The sequence below is a fragment of the Lycorma delicatula genome, chromosome 2, assembly GCF_047948215.1.
Source record: "Lycorma delicatula isolate Av1 chromosome 2, ASM4794821v1, whole genome shotgun sequence".
Classification (NCBI taxonomy): Eukaryota; Metazoa; Arthropoda; class Insecta; order Hemiptera; family Fulgoridae; genus Lycorma; species Lycorma delicatula.
Genome location: NC_134456.1, coordinates 206,297,628 through 206,318,302, shown reverse-complemented (window position 1 = coordinate 206,318,302; position 20,675 = coordinate 206,297,628). Strand labels below are relative to the sequence as shown.

Sequence of the window (20,675 nt, the reverse complement as noted above, 5' to 3'; positions counted from 1 at the left end):
AGGTCTGCTGTGAAGTCATTCATTGAGCACCATTGCACCCTAAAAAAATACTACTGCAGGTCAGCAAATATTATGAGGCAGTATTTCCCAAGTTACCTCTCAATAGCCAAGTTTCATGAAACATACAAAAGTACTGTAGGGAAAAAATTCAAATTACCATATTCATATTTTTACAACACCTTTGTAAAAGATTATAATCTCAGGTTTGGTTCACCAGCTATAAACTAATACTTGAAATGTATCCAATTTGAACTGAAATTAGAAGCAAACAACAATTCAATTAAGAACGAATTCCTTCTTAAGAAAAGGGCAGATACTTTTCACCCTTTATTACAAGAAGAAGAAAAAGGTGATGTTTTTAGACTGCCTGAAGAACAAAGTTCTACCAAAAGTACCAGATCAGGCCTGCTACTACAGCAGTTTTATTAAATAATTTTACTGTTTGTCAAGGAGCTTCAAAAGACAAACAACCAAAAAATCAGGTATTCATATACACTTGGAACAAAGCAGAATTTAAGAAAGACAAATGAATTTACCTCATCTGTTTTCCACCATTTGAAGAACACTAATTTTGAAGGTATTTCTATAATAAAGCTTTTTGCAGATAGTTGTGGACAAAACCATAATAGTGTCATGATTTGCATGTTGCAGTACTGGTTGGTCTGAAGCCACATCCCAAATAAAGACAATTATTTTGATTTTCCCAGTACCTGGCTAGAGGTGGCATTCATTCATGCCACCTGATCGTGTCTTCAGCAGAATTGAGAAGGAAACTTCAAAGATGGATACAATAATCTACCCTGATCAATACTTTGGAATTTTTCCCAACTGTGAAACTGTTATCAAGATGTCTGAAGTTTGTAATATCTTTGACTGAAAGTAGTTTCCCATAATTATATGAAAAACTTCAATATTTTCACTTCAAGTTTTCTACCGTGAAGAGATTCATTATTAATCGTAGTAAAGTTCTAGGCAGTCAAGCATTCATGAAAGAAGAAACAAAACAGCCATGAAAAAATTTGTCAAATTTGAAATATTTGAATTGCCATTGTTGCAATGTGGTGTTCCACTGAAAACGGCAAAAGTAAATGATCTGAAGAAGCTGCTCTTTCAGCATTTTGGTGAACAGTGGGAGAATGATCCTCAACTCACATTTTACTATAATTTTTTTTTGGCCATGCAATGACAGATGCTGATGAATCTGAAGATGAGATTGAGGGTGGGCAAATGGGAGATGTCAATTGTGTTTAAAGTCAGCCAATTTTTAAAGTATTTAAAATTTGATATTTTTTATATATTTTTTAAATATGGCATAGCAAAATGATGTAGCCTTCTAATGCGAGTGATAGTGTTAATGAATCTGTTCTTGTAGGAAGTACAGACAGTCTTTTTTTATATATGCTAGTTTTATTTTTTGATATTTGATTTACTTTTATAATGATTTTACATTTTTTATACTCATTTATGTATTCAGCCAACTACTTTAATTAGAATATAATTTTTGGTATCTCCTTCAGAATAAAAATGTAAATTGTTAATGCTGGGCTACATTATTTTTAATCAGTGTCCCATATCCAATATTTTTATTTTCAAATTGTCTTTAATCCAGACTTTATTTCCAAAACATCTCTTATCCAGACTTATTTCATTAATTATTAAAAAGTGGCTAAATTTCTGAAGAAGATTTTTGATCAGAATACTCTTCTATCCTGGGAATTATTATGGGGGGGGGGGGGGAAATTCTGTGAGTAAACTAAATTTTAAAGACTTAATATATATTTTTTGTCAGTTGCTGACAATCTTATTTGGATAAGAGACATTTTGGAAATGAGCAACTCAAGTTGTAGATTACAAAATCTTTTGCTAACAAAATTTTGTGATTTAAGATTCACAGCTGTGAAAATAATGTGATAATGTTGCTGTCTGTGGCTTAACCCATAGCAATAAGCTGTTGTCATCAGTAAGGTTTCACTAACAAAAAATTTACCTTAAGATAAGAAAAATAACTTCTGTTTAATTAGCCAGAGGTTCTTAAACTTCATCTCCTTTAACAAGAAGATCCAAATCTGGTTTTTCTGTACATACTGTCCTTTCAGAAAAAAAATTGAATTCCTTCAAGAGAAAAACTAGTTATACCCCTGGTTATAAACTTAACATCATTTACTGATACATTGATAGTGATAGATTAAATATAGAGTTATTATTAATTATGTTTTCTTTTAATTCCAGCCGTTCATCTGATAAACACACAAAAAAATGGGGAATGTTGCCTTTAGTAAATCAACTTTTCAAAGTTTACTTTAGAATAAATAAACTTCATTTAATGAAACCTCTTATTAGAGCAATTGAATCTTCACCACTGAAGGATAGATTTCTAATAAGTCAACAGATAACATATAAATATTTTGTTGGCAGAAAAGCAATGTTTGATAGCGATTATAAATCTGGTATGTTTATATTATATTCTGCTTTTCACTATTGAAATATCACTTCAACACACTGATGTTTAGAAAATTTAAGTTGAGAAAGTTCAGTAGTTACAGCAGGTTATATATAACTAAATAAATATGTTAAAAGTTAGAAATATGTTTTAATGTAAATAAAATAGAAACAGATTTAAAATAAAGTCAATCATCAAAAATATTAAAGTATTTTGATATTATATTTACTGTAGTCTATTAGTTTATTTACTATATTTTATTTACAGACTTAAAATAGTTTCAAAGATAACTCTATGCAGTATTCTGTTCATGGCATAAACAGAATGCCTTTTTGTTAGTAATTTAGAATTTTATTTTAACAGACTCAGAAACATAAACACACAATAATTTTAATAAGCTGAAAAACACGCATAAGTAAGGAATTAAATCCAGGACTTCCTGTATTTCAGTTAATATTGCTGCCAAAAGCACAAACAGTGTATGTGATGAAAATGACACTATCTTCTTTTTTTATTTTAAATAATAATCTAGCTTTATAAGTAATGTGTTTTTTTTAGAACTAATAGAAGTTACAGCTTGGTTTATGCGAAGGCTTGGATATTTGTTGTGATGTAATTTTCTTTATTATGAGATTGATAATCTGACATTAATATCCTGGAAGTCTAGAATATCTAAAATAATTTTTTTCTTTCGTGAACCAGGACTCTTAGAAAGTTACATGCCTCATCTTATGTAAGATTAATCATGTAGCTAGGTTTGCTGAATTCAGTTTACTACCTATTAGATTGGTCAAAATTCTGGTCTTGGCTAATTATCACAATTGTTGAAAAAAGTTATAAGCATCAAATATGATAATAGCCAAATAGTTTTTTGTGTATGAAGCAGTTCGTACTGCATTTTAATGTACTGATGCCATTATAGATGTATAGAGAGAATAGCAACCCAGGTGACTAGGGGCCCACTTGGAAGCTTACTTCACCAAGATAGGCATTTCAGCATTGAGCCCCGGTTAGCTGAGATATTCGCTGTTAAGATGAAAATGGATGTGTGGAGTTCTTTGTGATGGAGCTATGGTGTGAGAGGGTGTAGTCATTGACCTTGCTCCCAAAAGCGGACTAGAGCAGAGAGAAATATAGTATATTTTCATTAGAGGCTTATTAAATTTGTGAATCTGTTTCTTGATTTTTAAGTAAATGAAGAGGACTTGAGTAAATTGAATTGCAGGACAAAATTGTCTTTGTTGCAATCAACAAATGTTTTGTTGGTATGAGGATAGTATTTTTGGTTTTTAAAGATCAGTCAAGTAATGATCTGAGAGCATAGTTTAATTGAAGTTAAGATATAGGAGGAGTTTTTATATGAAAACTTCGGTGGTAGAGGAAGTCCTGGGGATTGCGCTTCTGTGAATTGGTTAATTTGATAGTTAAGGGTTATAAGTTATGGTAGTGGTTGTGGAGAACTGATGACAATGTTATCAAGTTTAGAGGCTCTAAAAAAAAACTCCAGTAAAGCCCATCAGGGCTTAGGAACGGTGGGTGCGGTGATGACTGGTATCATCACAAGGCTTCTCATTTGGGGGGTCAGGATGCATATTAATGTAGTTATATAATATCTTATTCAGTTCAGGAAGTATGATTTATGAAAATAAAAAAAATTATTGTCAGTGAAGAAGGATTGTTGAAAAGATTTTTAAAAAAATTGATTTTTCATTAAAACTGATAATAATGTTTCTTATTAATCTACATTTTTTAATCTTTTGATTAAATAAAAGTATTATAAATGTGTTTCAGCTAATGAGTATCTGTCATTTGCATTTGAAAGATGTCATAAATCATCAAAGAAAAATAAGAGACTGATATTGATTTATTTGGTTCCTGTTAAGATGCTACTGGTAAGTTTGTATAATTCAATTTTTTTTTTTAATTATAAATTACAGTGTAGAGACTCTGGGAGGAGGAAAAAGAATTTAAAGTATTGAGCAGTCTGTAGATATAAAGTTTAAAGGAGATATTTTAGGAAACATAAAAAGATATTGAGTAAAGAATGATGTAATGAAAGAATAGTCTGTGATTGGATTAGTTGATCAAACCTCTGTTGAAACCTTGTTTTACTGACTATAATTAGAATGAAAAAAGGAGAGTTTTCCAAAATGTTTTTTAAGTGAGGAAGCTTGAAATTAATAAACTTTGTTGTGGGAGTAACCAAGAAGAGAACTGCAGGATAGGTTATGTGATGAGAGCAGTGGAGGAATTTTTTCTTATATCAAGAGTGGTAGAAGGCAGTATAGGTAGGTCCAGCATGACAAAGTTTGGATTAGAATTGACGATAATGATATTAAGGTCCAGAAGAATAAGATCTTGAGACAAAATGTTTGGTGTATGTTTGTTCCATTACAATTTTTCAGAATTTTATTACCATGCATTGAAAGAGTTTATTATGAACGCAATAAATTCACTTTCAACTGGATTAAACGTTCAGAATAGTGTCTGTCATAAGATTAATTATAATTTAATAACCCTTTTTGCAAGAAAATAAATTTTTTACTGGAGAGGTTTTTCCAATGACATATAAAACAGTACTGGAATTTTTATCAGAAATTTTGAAATTCATTATGATTATGCTGTTATTTATTTACAAGGCTAATTCCAATATAAACTGGAATTATTTTCATATTAGATAAAATTACAAGTAAATTACCTTATTTTTCTACATAGTGTCAACAGAATACACTTCAACAGAAATACATTTTCTCCATCGTATAGGTCCTGATCTGCTAATCAAAAAAATAAGATGGCTACTCCAACAACCAATTGGCCACATAATTTTCAACTGTGGCATCATATTTGAATAGTTCCCCTCCTAAAACTTCTTTTCAAAGCAAACATGTGGAAATTACATGGTAACAAATCCGGACTGTATGGTGGTGTTCAAGAAGTGTTCAATGAATTTTAATGAGTTCATTGCAAGGCTTAGCTGCTGTAACGGCCATACATTGTCGTGGAAAAGGAGGACGCTGTAACTTTGTTGCCATCGTCATTTGTTGAGATAAGCAGCCCTGACATCATCCAACAACTGGCAGTAGTATGCCAGTAAGGCATTTACTGCCCTTTGTTCATACAGGAAATAAATTAGCACACATCTTTTGAATCCTAAAACACAGTTTCCATAATTTTTGTAGCTGACAAGGGTTTCTTGGCCTTGTTTGGTGTCCCCTCGCCACTTTTCCTCTATACCGTACTTGTTCTCTTGCTTTCCAGAATGTAGTGGTGAGAACCGGGTTTTGCCGCAGGTCACAATGTGATCCAAAAATGCCTCTCCTTCCTCAAAGCGATTCGTAAGCCACTGACAGATGTTTTTCCAGACATTTTTCAGTGAGAAGATATGGAACCCACCTCTGTGTTGTATACAAGAGTGACAACATTGTATGCACACTTCCAGCACTTATGGCCACTCTGTTAAAATTTCAATGATTGTTTAAATTCATGACCTTCTACAAGGTCATGAATAGCTTAAATGTTGTCATCATTGATGCTGGTCCCCCAACAATGTTTGTTGCTTTCGTGCATCATGGCCAGTTCTAAATTTTTTGGTCCAATCAAACTTGTGTTTTTGACAGGTTAGCATCTCTGAACTGTGCCTGGAGTCAAGTCAGAATTTTAGAGGATTTGACACCTTTGTGAGAAATCAAATAAAAATTCATTGCGCAACAGACAATGTACCTCCTGCTCAGACATTCTGCAACTGACATAGGAGCATGGCTGGCTGGTTGCTCTCCTCCACACATGTCCAACTAACTACCCACAGCGCTCCACCACATTCACTGCTCTTCCTCAGTCCACATGGTAAAACTCCAGTTTATATTTGAATGACCCTTGTAAATTTATTATACCAAGAAATCTAATTAAAACAAATTAATGGATTTCTGTTAAGAAATTATAACTTAATCATATTACAGTCTGTTAAAAATTGATCTTTATTTTGTTTATTAAGTAAATAATTTTAACTGTTAAGTAAAATTTGAGTTTATGTTTCAAAGTGTTGTATTGATAATGTTATGTTGTATTGTTGTATCTCTGTTCTATTGGTAATTGTTGTATTGAAATTATAATATTGTTAAGATTATCTATTTAATTGAAATTAAAGTATTTTAAAAATTAAATTGTAGTTTTGGATAGTAAAGATAATTTTTTCTTTACTGATTATTATTTTGATGAATTTATTCAAATTTTGGTTTACAAGACCAATGCTTTTTCCAAATTAACTTAATGTTCATTCCAATTAACTTGTCATAACTGGTAACTAAATGTTTCCTTATTCACATTAAATAAAGTTATGAAATTATTGTTTATTTATCATTTATGTAATTATAGACTTCTACAGAGTGTGGTCAGTGAGGCTTTAAGGGCCAGACCCTTTATGGAGTTTACTTGTAAAATTTTCATTTTCAACCAGTTGATCCTTCAGCTGTATCAAAATCTATATTAAAAAAGTTTAGTATGTGTGTACGTAATACTGACACAAAATCAAATAAAACAAATATTTTAATAAAGAATCAAAAATTACCTACTGACATCAATTAGCACTCTGCATCAAATTTGTCAAAGTAATTGAGGAGGGTATCAGAGCATCATGCAAGAACCAACCGTCTGATTGCTTTAAATTTTCACCCCACCCCCTGAAATACATGGGAAGGGTGATCGGCTAGTATACCTTAAAAAACAATACACTTTCATTACATTTTTAAATATTATTCTTTAATTAACCTGTTCCATTAATGGTGAGCTATTCTTTTTGTTTGACAGGGATATATGCCGACAAAAGCAGTTCTTGAAAAGTATGATTTATTACAGTTATGGGAAGTAGTAGAAGCAGTAAAATGTGGAAAAGTTTACCAATTAAGTGATGCTATGCAAAAACATCAAACATTTTTTATAAAATGTGGAATTTATCTGATCCTTGAAAAACTTAAAATTATAACATATAGAAATCTTTTCAAAAAAGTGTAAGTATAACTCAGATGTAATATCCTAAATCACTCTTTCTGTTACTTAAATTTTATGACTAACATAAATGTGTATAATATAAGACAGAAAAAATCTTAAAATTTCCAAAGATTAGAATCAAGTATTAATAAACAATGAAGCTCATGTACACATTCCTTTCTTTACAACTATGTAAAATAATATCTTAAATATTTAGGTAATGTATTATAAGTACTGAAATCTTATTTTTTCAACAAAAGATTTTTTGCCAATTTGTAAATGCATATTTAATTTATCAAATATGTCGTAATATTTTACTTTTTATTCAAGAGAACAATTTTTAAAAAGAATAATCTTCTTCAGAAAAACTTCTTTAATTGTTGCCTTTAGTTTTTATTTTAGTCTGCCTCATTGTCCCTTTAAATTAAATTTTCAAATTGTTCGCTTTGAATCCTTAAAATGTGTTAGTATCAACTTAAGTCTTAATATAATGGCAGGAAACAATAAAACATTTTCAGAGGTTTCACGATAAAAAAACACAGGGGATAATATTATTTGAAATATATTCTAGTTTGTTACATGGTTGTTTCAGTAAATTATAGAAAAAGATCTTTATTCAGACCTGTATGGTTTTTTATATTCAAGTTTTGCTCTTCACCAATTTCAGTAATATAATTAATAGAGGATGTTCCTTTTGTGGTTGCATTGAAAGATTGTTCCAGATAACTTATACAGATTTTTTTTTAATATCATTGCTTAATGTTATTTTGTTTTATAGCTTAATGATGTATTATCTCATGGTGTTTTGGTATTAAGCATTTTCACATGAAATGACAAATAATATAGAATACAAAAATAATATGCATTTGCTACATTCCAGAAAGCAGTAATTTGATCCAAAAAAATCAATGCATTATTTTTATTGAGGTACATTTCTAATTGGATTTTTGTGAACAATTTTTTTATTATGGGGCAGTTTTTTTATGCCTGTCCACATTGTAAATAAAAATAAGACTAATAAACATAAAACAAACATTAAAAAAAAAAAATTAAATTAATTTAAAAAATAGCCACCTCAAGGTAAAAAAAAATAATACTTTTTGATGGTTTTAATTGTTGCCGTTTGAAATCAGTGACACATTAAGGGTTAATAAGTTCTTTGTTATTACTTTTAATCTGTCATAGACTTCCAAATTTAAATAATCAAAAAATAATTATTTTTTACTCTTACATTTCTTTCTTAATTTGGTTTTTTTTTTCATTATTACACATTTTATTAATGTTCTACAGTTAGTTTTTTTATGTGGAAATCTATTTCACTAAATTATTAGAAAATTGCAAGAAATCTATTTTTCATAATAGTCTTTTTGTCTGGTGGCAGTACATTTCTATTAATCATTTAATTTTCAAACAAACTGTCGATAGTAAAACAATATAAAATACATAAGAATACATATTTTAACTTAAATCATTATACGCCTTTTACTCAGATAATAGATATTATTTATATGTGAACTGGAAATTAAACATTCCATTCTGGTGAAGAATAGGTCCTACAGCTTTCTTTTTTAAAAACTTGACTATCTTCCAGTACTTCGGAGTGATCACACTTTTATTAGATATTAAAATAAGAAGATTAGTATTTTGGGCTACCCTCTGCTGGATAAAGGCACCCATATAATTTAGGGAAAATGAAACTCTCTTTCTATATCTTATTGATTAGAAGTAGAAACTGGACTTGGAAAATAAAATTTTCTACTATTAAGTATGCCTTAGCAGTACAGTTGAGTTACATTCCACTAAGGTAAATTTTGAATAAATAAGTGTTACTATTTTCAAACATTTATATTCTTACTTTATGTGATGTTTCAGTTACTTATTAAGTAAAAATCCAGTAATTCCAATGGATCATCTATTACTAGCACTTCGTTTTCTGGATAATCCAGACACTGAATTAGAAGAGGCACATTGTATTTTAGCAAATCTTATACATGAAGGTAAAGTGAAAGGATACATTTCTTTTGGACATCAAAAAGTTGTACTGAGCAAAACAGATGCTTTCCCGAAATTAAGCACTCTAATTTAGGTTGTGTTTTTACTTGTGTGTACATATTTATTTTTATTTTTTTTCTAGATTTTGTAATACTTGTCATGATAATAAATAAAAAAATGATATGTTTTAATCCTTTCAATCAATTTTACTCTGTTCAACACAAAGTTATAGGTTGATTTTTTTTTTAATCTAGAATACAGTGAACTTCTACGGATTTCTGTCCTTTGTACCTCATACTTTTACACATTCATGGTAACAACTTTATAACATATAAATCATTTATTTTGATCAGTCTATAATGATTCATTAAATAGATCTTTGTCAGCATCAGATAAGTATTCTACACCATTAAATAAAAAGGGTGCCCCAGCATTTTCCTGGATGAGTCCAATACCTAGGCAGTGTAATAAGCAAAAGATACATGAAAAGACGAATAGATATGACTAAAATTGCATTTAATAAAAATAAGGATCTACTGAATTCTAATACCGTTAGTATGGAAGTACGGAAGTGGTTACTCTAAACCTATTATGTCTAGAGAGTTTCACTGTACGGGAGTGAAAGTTGGAATACCTGAAAGAAAGAATTAGAATCAGTTGTAATGCGGTACTTCAGGCGATTGTTAAAAATAACTTGAACAGATAAAGTAACCGTTGAGGAGATTCTTAAATAAACAAATGAAAATACAGAATGATTCATTTAAATGTACACCGCCTACTTTTTTTGTAAATGTTTACATCAGAATTTGTCGTAGCAGGAATAATTCATTTGAATGAGGGAAATTTAGTGCGTATAAGTTTGTATGTGAGGGAAAGACCGTTAAACTGGATCCTAACTGACTCAGTAGCTGGTTACATCTATCGATACATGGTTAGTTGTTTGAACAGTGTTGTGTCAATACGCGTTTATCAACAGAAGAAAAAGTGTTCATTGTCGAACGTATTTCGCCACGCGTTCTTATATTCAATGCATGATCGAATTTACTGAAAAATTCAACAAGGTGGCACCAACAAAAAAAGCTATTGAGAAATTGATAAAAAATAATTACATAATACGGGTTCTCTTTTGTCACAGACAAAACACAAATCAGGAAGAGGATAATTTTAACAGAAAAGATAATGAATACAATTAAAGAGAAAATGGTTGCATCCTCACATAGATCTATTAGTACGTTAAGACAAGAAATGAATACTTTGTACGGTTCGGCTTATACAACAGTCAACAAAATTTTGAAGTTTTATCCATATCATATTCAAGTTTTCCGTGAACTCCATGAGGCTAACTATCAAAATAGGATTATTATTGTCAGCGGTTCAAAACCTTTTTCCATGGTAAGATATCAATTTTACACATTTTTTTTCTGTTGGTTTCATCTTAATGGATACATAAATAGTGAAAACTATTGTGTATGGCATGCAGATAATCCATATGTTTTTGTAGTCATCTCTTCATGTGCAAAAATTAGTTGTGTAGTGCGCTGTGTCAATAAAAAGAGTAGTTGGACCAATATTTTTTGATCAAACTATAAATTCTGAACGCTAACAAGAGATTGTTATGCAGTTTATCGCACTGTTAGAAGAGGAGGAAAGGTACTATTTGTTACAACAGAATAATGCAGCCAGCCATACTGCTCACTCTACAACAGAGTTTCTTCATGAGTTTTTCGGGGATAGGCTGATTTCTAGAGGTCTGTGGCCACCACGATCCCCAGACCTTTCCAGTTTGGGTTTCTTTCTATGGGGTTTTCTAAAAGAAAAGGTTTATCAAAACAATCCTCATACCCTAGAAGAACTTAAGACGAACATTACTGCAACAATACAAACAATTACACCTGGGATGTTAAGAAACGTATCTAGGTCAATGGTTAAACGTGTGGATAAGTGTTTGGAACAAAATGGTAACCACTTTCAGCATTTACTGTAGATGAATTGGTAAAAAGTCAGCCTAAATCTAACACATGAATAAAATTAATTTTATTAATAACGGTGTACTTTTAAACTGGTCATTCTGTAGATCCCTAGAAAGAATTTAAAAAAAAGAGATTTGTTAATTAGACATCTACTGAGACACAAACGGATCAAGAGGAAGGCACAGGACAGAAAATGTACGGTCTACGGATTGATGACAACACCGAGAAGGAATTGAAACGTTCTGATAAAGCTTGGTTTTAATGTGTTATATTTTAACACATTTTTACATAATAAATATTTTATATTCTGTGCCATGAAAGAAAATTAATAGGTAATTCTAGGTTTTTCAGTGAATCACCAATTATTTTTTTTAGGATATTAATATTCCTTGTTACTTTTAAATATGTTTTGTGATCTTATACCGTTCTAACTCTCTATTAATATCTTATTTTATTACAACTTTATGTTTATATCTACGATTTTTTTTTTGTCGCTAAATGATTAAATTAATTTCTTTTATGGCTCCCTGATCCACATTGGAAAAAAGAATACTTCCAGCTTGAAGCATTAGGAGAAATTAATAAATAATTTATTTTGACACTTGATAAGAAAATACTTGTAGGAAATAAATACAGAATCACTGGAATTACCACCTATCAAAAGGAATGACTAAATTTCTTGTAATATTTATTAACTAATTACAAGAAGTAGGCAATAATAAATGCAGAATCACTGCAATGAAATTAGCATCTACTGGTTATTTTATTTTATTTTTAATCAATTTCAAAAGAATTAATTATCTTCGAAGTCGTTATCCATAATAACTATTAAAAAATATATAAAAAGTACTTTTATTTACTGTATAGCTTAGCAGCTTACGAATACTTAATTTTAATAAAGTTATTAAAAAAACTAATGTAATTGTTGAAAAAAAATTGGAAAAATAACACGCTAAGCGCTGAAAGTATAAGTAAGAATCGGATGAATGTTATTAGTTTTTTTAGTTTCAACCAAATCAATATTTCATGCAAAAATAGAACCAAGAAATTTGCCTTTAACTTTTAACCGGCATGTGCTGAAGTATAACCCAATAAAATTAAAATTAACATGCAAGAGTTTACTTTTTACTTATACACCTCTCATGTCGCTCTTTCTCTGGTGATCACGCAATGTTGTCATAATAATTAATTACATTTTAGAGTAAAGATGATGCTTAAAAAATTGAAGTGTTTTTTTCTTAACATAATGTATTATTATCTAAATTATGATTTTTATAACAAAATTTAAGTAGATTTTAAGATTTTCGAGGACAAATAAAAAATGAATTTTATGTTTAAATTGTACGGATACCATTTGCAAACAAAAAATTAAATTAATTTTTACAACATTTTGCTTGTGTTTTAATAGTAAGTTTCTACTAAATTCAACATGGTAGTCAGTATTGTGAAAACCTTTTGTTCCTTGGATAAAACTATATTCTGCGCATGCAATGTGCAGAAAATGTCAAATTCATTTTCCACAAAAACAAAATTGTTAAGAACTAAAAATTCGTGTAGTATTTTTAAGATATATAATCTAATACTCCTTTAAACAGTATTAAAGGTCTTCCTTTTTCCTGTTTAGCCTCCGGTAACTACCGTTTAGATAATTCTTCAGAGGATGAATGAGGATGATATGTATGACTGTAAATGAAGTGTAGTCTTGTACATTCTCAGTTCGACTATTCCTGAGATGTGTGGTTAATTAAAACCCAACCACCAAAGAACACGGTATCCACGATCTAGTATTCAAATCCGTGTAAAAATAAATGGCTTTATTAGGACTTGAACGCTGGAACTCTTGACTTCCAAATCAGCTGATTTGGAATGACACGTTCACCACTAGACCAACCCGGTGGGTTAGTATTAAAGGTGGATTTATCTATCCACCTTTCATTCATACATTGTATTAATTTTTCTTGTTTATCATCACCAGTTGAGATTGAGTGTTCTTAGAGAGTGGTATTAAAGCGTGGCGACGTGTAAGGCCAGGAAGATAGCCTCTATGACTAGGATGTTTTTGGCCCGCCCAGACGCAGGAGTGGGGGATGGTTGGAGCTCCCCGATGATGATATAGAGGATTCTTGAGGTGTGAGAGGGTCGGGGATAGCAAAGGACGTGTGCAACGCACGTTTGGAGCTTGTAGCGTAGGGCCTGGGAGGGTAGCTCTCCTGCGGAGGGCGTGTCGGCTGTCCAGAAGAGGAAGTCGGCGTGTTCCTATGAGGCTGGTGAGACCCCGTTGGGAAAGCCACTTGAAAAGGGATAAGTTGGGAGGGCACAGACTGCTGCCACGACACCCTGAGGTGACTGTTTTGCCTAACGGTGGGGACTGGTTACCTTGGGGGTGTTACTAGTTCTAAACAGATATTCTGTTCCTACCTTATCCCGGTGATAATTCTATTTTATTTTCCAATTAAAAATTTTTTACTCGGCTTATCTTGTAAGATAAGGCTATCGGTCAAGCAAAATGCTAAAGCAGTATTGGCTTATCTTTTAAGAGTAGCTAAGATAAGTGGTTGATAACAGCGCGGGGTGATGGAAATACTTTGTTACTGACCGTAGATTTTATAAATTATAAATTTAACTTTTGCGTTGTTTATTAGTAGCAATCGCTGTTAACGGTAAACGAAGTAAGATGATAACTGTAATCGTTGTGAGAAACCGATTGAATCAAAGAAGAGATTTGTTGTAATAGAATTTGACAGACTGATGAATAAAATTGATATTCAAAACCAGCGTAATAAAATGCATAATGTAACAAATGTAAATAAGAAAGTTCATATGCCGTTAAACTGAAAGAGATAAACGGAAGAAATCAGAAACTAATTGTAGTTAAAGCAGAAAAGAAGAGGAATATAGAAATGAAATCAACAATAAAGGAAAAAATTAATCCATCGGATATATCTGTTCAGAATATGATAAATGCTGGTAAAGGTAGAATTCTCATAGGTTGTAAATCGAAGGATAATAAAGAGAAAAAGAAAGAATAAGTAATGATATAATAGTGATGAAGTAAATGATATAGATATGAAGGAGCCGATAATAAACATTTAGGGTGTATATGAAAACTATAGTGAAATTGAACAGTTGTTATTCGAGAATTTAAAAATACAGAATGATGTTTTAGAATTTTGAAGACGCTAAAATGAAACTTTATGCTAAGAAGAGAAAAAATAAATGTATAATAGAATGAATTGTAATAAGATTGACGGTAAAAGCTTTTCAAGACTTATATGAACGAGAGAGTTATCAACTTCGGTATAAATTCATCGATGTTTCGATTGCTGGAGATTTAACCAAAACGCAAATAAATGTAAACACTTTGTGTGGAGAAAATGTTCTAGACATGGATATAAGGCATTAGAATGTAATAACATAGAAAAACGTATTATGTGCAAAAGAGCTAATGATGAACTCTGTAAAGCAGTTAACAGTGCCAGGTACAACAGCTTGTTCTTTAGAGTTTAACTTTATTATAAGTTTAACGATTTATTATCAATTGTTTCAACATTATCAAAATGTTGCAATTCAATTTCTGATTGAACGGTGTCATATTTGTTTTGCTATAATCACTATTTCCAGTTTAATCAATATCACTGAAAGACTTTTTATTCCTTTTTATACTGCTATTGTAAAATTTATTTTTACTGTGTGAAATATCAACATTTTTATCACTACTACAGACAGTTTTGGATTTTGCATTATATCGAAAGCATATCAAACATTTACGAATGATAGAATAAATCATTTTCTTACCATATATAATCCAAGTTGTGCGATAATTTATGCTGATAACATTCAGTCATTGAATCGCATAATTGTTTACACATATAAAGTATACGTTATTGATTTATTATTCTTACTAATATGCAGTGTATAGGCACTGTGGAACTGCAGCTTCCTATTTCCACTTGATATTATCGATAACATTTAATGCAAGGAGTCCTTTTTTCTGTTAATTCTTTCTTTATACTAGTACAATATATACTTTAACTTAATGTCAGTAGTCATCTCCCAGTATATGAAAAAGTTACAAAAATCTTTGTATGGAATTGTGCGCTTCACAGTTCCAGCGGTGTGGTGTTTGACTGTTGTTGCGCATGCGCACATAGGAGGCTGCGAGGGAGAGAGACGTGCCCCCTCCCTCGTGTGTTGGTGGAAGGTAGTTTTTTTTTTTACTCTGCGTGTGTGTGGAAACGTTCCTTGTTCATTCCCTTTTCTCGGTGGAGAGAATATGAAAGTGGTTTAGTTGTTTTTTTCAGTAGTGATCAGAAGATGGCGGAAAGCAAGGTCTCTTTGATCGCCAAATCTGTCCAAAAACACGCTGGAAGGGCGATAGAGAAGGCAATTAGTAAAAACTATTTTTTTTTCTGTGTACATATAAATTTAAATTAAGCACCATTGGACTATAGTGTTTTTACGCAAACATTTTAAGTTATTATCTAATAAAACTAAAAACTATTATCTGTATTGACATTTTATTATTTATTCGGTTAAACCGAATACGGTTTTTAAGCACATTGCGTTTTAAAATTAGATTATTATCCTGCTTTCAGCTATTCTATTCGATTCATTTTTTTTCGGTTCATTTATCTTACAGATAAACCATGGCCTTGAAAAGGACCAGGAAAAAATTTCTGCAGCCGCCCCATCACTAATTTTAGCTACTAGCCGCCACTGCTATTACGCATATCTAATTTATAAGCTTTATTCCAAACGCAATGTTAATTTGGACAGCCAAATCAAAAATGGCGATTCCCACGATAGCATGAATACTAAAAATTATTTGAAATGGGCTGAAGAAAAATTAATTCTTAACCTTTCTCCTGAATCTGTAGTAGGTTATAATGCAATACTCCATATCATAATATATTTTCTGAACAGCTTCCAGTATCATTAAGCAAGAAACAAGACATGACTGTTTAAACCAAAAAATGCTTAAACCAAAATTGTATGAACTAATTAGGTAGAACAAAAAGAGAAAATGATACCAATTTGAATAATTGTTGAAAAGAAGTGGGCATCAAATTTTGCGACTTCCGCCTTGCCATCTTGATTTAAATTCGGCCTCCGTGGTGCGAGTGGCAGCGTCTCGTCCTTTTATCCGGAGGTCCCGGGTTCAAATCCCGGTCAGGCATGGTCTTTATTATGTGGTGATAACATCAAGAAAAAAAATCCAATCGAGATGATATGGTCAAAGGTAAAACAACATGTTGACAACATGTTAACGTTTAAGATATCTTAAACGTTATCTTACAACGTTTAAGATATCAGAAGTGCAGAAAATAAAATAAATTCGATGAACGAATTAACCTTACTGTGAAAAGGTTAAAAAAGTTGAAGGTGAATATTGGACCAAGAATCGTTAATAGATTCTCTGACAGAATCTTTCATTGTCCCTTTATGTAATGACAGTGATAATAATGGCAATTACACTTAAGGTAGTGACGACAGCGAGGAGAGCGTTCTAGCTGAGGAAATAAACAGTTCATTTTCCAGTAAGTAATTAAAGCTACAATAATAACCATCTATCGCAATATTTAACGTATAATTAGTAATAGATAATATTTTTTGATCCGTTAGTACATTTTACAATGTACAGTACAGAATTGGCCGACTGTATTTCATTACAAAATTTCTACAATCACTAGTTAAAAATAGAACAATTATTTGGTAAGGGTGTTACTAAGAACATGTTTTTACGTTGGATAGTAATAGTCGCCACTCCAAGCTCACCTTTAATTGGCGGCGATTCTGCATTAGGAATGGCGTGAATCTAAGTTAACGGCAGATGGACTACAATGTATGTAATATCTGAAGGTGGGTCAGTAGTGCGCTATGGCATCCCCTCCGCTGTTCTTAACATCACTTCTCCACCCACCAGCAATCAAATTAGTGTATTCCAAAACTCACATCAATTAATTTGCAATGACTTGTACCGTATCTAATTATGACGACACTGTTATAGTAACGAAACATGTTCTGGTAATTTGATATTACAAATAAAATTATTTATATTTAATTTACTAAGCGTTTGGCATCGTTGGTATTAACATAATTGTATAAATTAAAGTTTCACTTACCAACAATTTTAAAAGTACTTTCGGAGCCGGGACTGATAATCCGTATGAACTGCAGATGTTCCGGAAGGCCCTTGGATCCGGGACTTGGTCTGTGCGGGCAAGTTGAAGGCGGAACAGGTATTAGTAGAACAGTCGTCTATCCGTATCCGAGATCTTGGGCGTATAGGCTACGCCACTGTAATTGACTCGGGGGCGGGGGACCGGATGGTGGCCTCTGCCATGTACGTCGATCCCAGCAAGGTCATGAGATGGGCAAAGTAGGGTGGGTTTGCTTCTGTGGTCCATTTGGGAGAATTGGCCACATTTTACAATGTACAGTGGAATATGCCAACCGTAGAGTTAAAAATGATGCGACTCAATAAAAAAAATAAAAAATAAGAATACTAAGTAAACGATGATTTTCTTTGACGTGGCGTAGTTATTTACGAAAATTATTTCTAATCGTACGTACGCTATTTGCGCTTACGTATTTTGTAGGCCTACAAAACTAAATATCCTTTTATATTTGATTTTAGTTTTATTTTGTTTTAGGGCCGTTTTAACAGATACTTCTGATGGAATTTGTTTTATTTATTTATTTCTGTATTCGTTGTTTTATTTTTTCATTCATTTCCTTAACACATTTTTATAATTTTTTAACTTTTTCTTTTTTATTATTAATATAGTCGTTTATTACTTGTAGTTATTGCACGTTTATCAGCTTCTAATAAAGACTTAGGATTAACATGTCCATACAATATTTCAAACGGGGTTAATTTTGTAACCGAATGAATGCTTCTACTGTATGCGATAATTGCATATTTTATTTTAATTTCTAAACTTTAATTTTTAAATTCTTATCTATTAAATATTCTTATAAGCTCTATTAAGGTGGAATGAAACTTTTCACAAATTCCGTTAGACTGAGGGTGTTGTGTACTTGTAAAGTCTATTTTAATTTTATGAAGTTTCTATTTTAATTTTAATCTGAAACAATTATTTCGGGTACTCTGTGATGCGTAAAATAATTTAATAACTTAACTATTTCAGTTGTCTGTTGCCCTACAATTAAATATACCTGTGGGTATTTTAAAAAGCTATCTATGCAGTTGTCAAAAATTTCTGTTTTTCTAAAGAAATACTACGTATATTATTTGTAGTGGGTTAGTAGGTGTTTAATTTAACTCATTTCTAAATTTAGTGGAATTCTTTCATATTTTGTTTCTAAACATATTTCACATTTATTAATTTAATTTTGCGTTTGTTTTTTTTTTTGGCGTATGTCTAATTTTTAATTTGAGATATGTTTCTTGTATCTGTGATTTGTTTTACTTATATGATAATTATCAATTATTACTTGTAATTCTTTATTATTGACAATATCTAATTCTTTACCGTCACATTTTACAACTATAATTGACATTTTAAAATAGTGTGCTACTACTGTCGTAAATCTTTCGTAAAGGTCACTTTCAAAAATAAGCTAATTTATGTTTGGAACTAAATATTATATTTAATAAAATAATTACATCATTAACAAAATTATTTTCAGATATTTCTACACATTCTAGTTTTACTATTTTCAAATAATTTTTGTATCTTTACGTGGATTATTTTTTACTAATTTTAATATAATTTGATTCTTTCCAAAATTTACCGTAACTGACAATAACTGATGAACCAGTAAGTTATGGCAATTTGATTCTCCTTTCCTTTTTTTATACACAATTTTATAATCACATTCTTCTAATTTTATTTCCAAAATTTATTTCTTATTAATTATTGTTTTTATTTCACTTCTGTGCTTCGGGACTTAAAACAATATTTACAATTTTTATTAAAATCCAGTTATTAAAATATTATTTAGCAAAATATTTTAAAATAATTCAAAACATTTAATATGGTCTGAATTTGGTTCAACTACATTTTTTCTTAACCTTAAAATTAAATTATACGGAGAATCCTTCTAAATAAATACAATGCACCTTCAGTAATAATATATTTTATATTTTGCTTTAAAATTGCTGCAATAACTAATATAGAAAACATTTTTTAAAGAATATTGAATGAGTAGCTTGTGTATATATCTTCATTTATGACTGTATTAAAATGATTCTCTAATATATTATGTTTTACTAAATACTGTGATTATTTTATTATTTCATTATTATTAATAATTTACTATGCATTACTTATTTTATTTCAAAATTATTTCCTTTTTCTTCATTTTTTTCTTCTTGTTTATAAAAAATTCTTCGATATTTATTTAATTATTTTATAACGTTAGTCAATTCTTAATATATTTTCATAATATGTTAATAAATCTAAACATCAATTAAATTCTATAATTATTAATTAGAATTTAGAATAATTTTGTTTTTCTTTGACTTGTAAATATTAAATTATTTTTATTTCCTTTGTACTCTTTAGCACCCGATATTTTTAATTTAATTATTTCTTCCTTTTCTCCCAGTTCATTTGATTGGTCCTAATATTTCATAAATTTACTCGTAAATTCTTCGTTTAATTATATTAAAATTATTGCTAACACCAGTATTCCTCTTACTACTATTAGTTTATTGTTACCATCAACATTTTTTTTAATTGAGGATTTTGAGGTCACAGTGGACCACTTTAGTCAATTCTGGTTCGTCTTTATTTTTTTTCTTGATTGCTTCCCAATACTTCATTCTGAGAGATTTCGCTTTTTTGATTTCTTTTGAACAAACCCTAGTTGTTTTCTTTTCTTTAATTTTAAATCTGTAGTTTGCTTCTTTTAACATTTTTAAATTGTCAGTTTTGTTTCATAAATCTTCTATTGTGATTTCTAGTTCTTGCATATCTTGTTTAATTTCAGTTATTCAGGTCGGTGTTTTGGACATTTTCCAGTATTTCTCGACCAGTTTCCTGAAGAGCCTAAAATAGTACAGAGCTGATTCTACGTCTTTATATACCTCTTGATTTGGTATGAATATTCATTCTCCCCCATCAGTAAGTCGTCTTTTATTTATGCATGTTCTTAGAATTCTTCTTTATATTCTTTGCATCTCTGCTGAGTAGGAAATGTTGGTTTTAGTTTGAAGAGTGTTTCGCGTCCATATGATATTATAGGCCTGAGTTTGGTATTTATTGAGCTACATCTTTTATTATATGTTGTTTTGGTGGTATTGTGCGTAATTGTGTTTTTGT

At 30.6% G+C, this 20,675-nt stretch overlaps 1 protein-coding gene across 2 annotated transcripts in view; it reads left to right on the top strand.

Annotated features, from left to right (window-relative positions):
• Positions 1-9,606, top strand: part of PCID2 (PCI domain-containing protein 2) — a 34,007-nt gene extending 24,401 nt beyond the window's left edge. For both annotated transcript variants that reach the window (XM_075358060.1, XM_075358059.1), the window contains exons 5-8: positions 2,230-2,447; positions 4,232-4,332; positions 7,244-7,443; positions 9,296-9,606. In XM_075358060.1, coding sequence (XP_075214175.1) covers positions 2,230-2,447; positions 4,232-4,332; positions 7,244-7,443; positions 9,296-9,509 — 733 coding nt within the window. In that variant the 3' untranslated portion in view covers positions 9,510-9,606. The remainder of the gene's footprint in view (positions 1-2,229; positions 2,448-4,231; positions 4,333-7,243; positions 7,444-9,295) is intronic.
• The last annotated feature ends 11,069 nt before the right edge of the window (positions 9,607-20,675 follow it).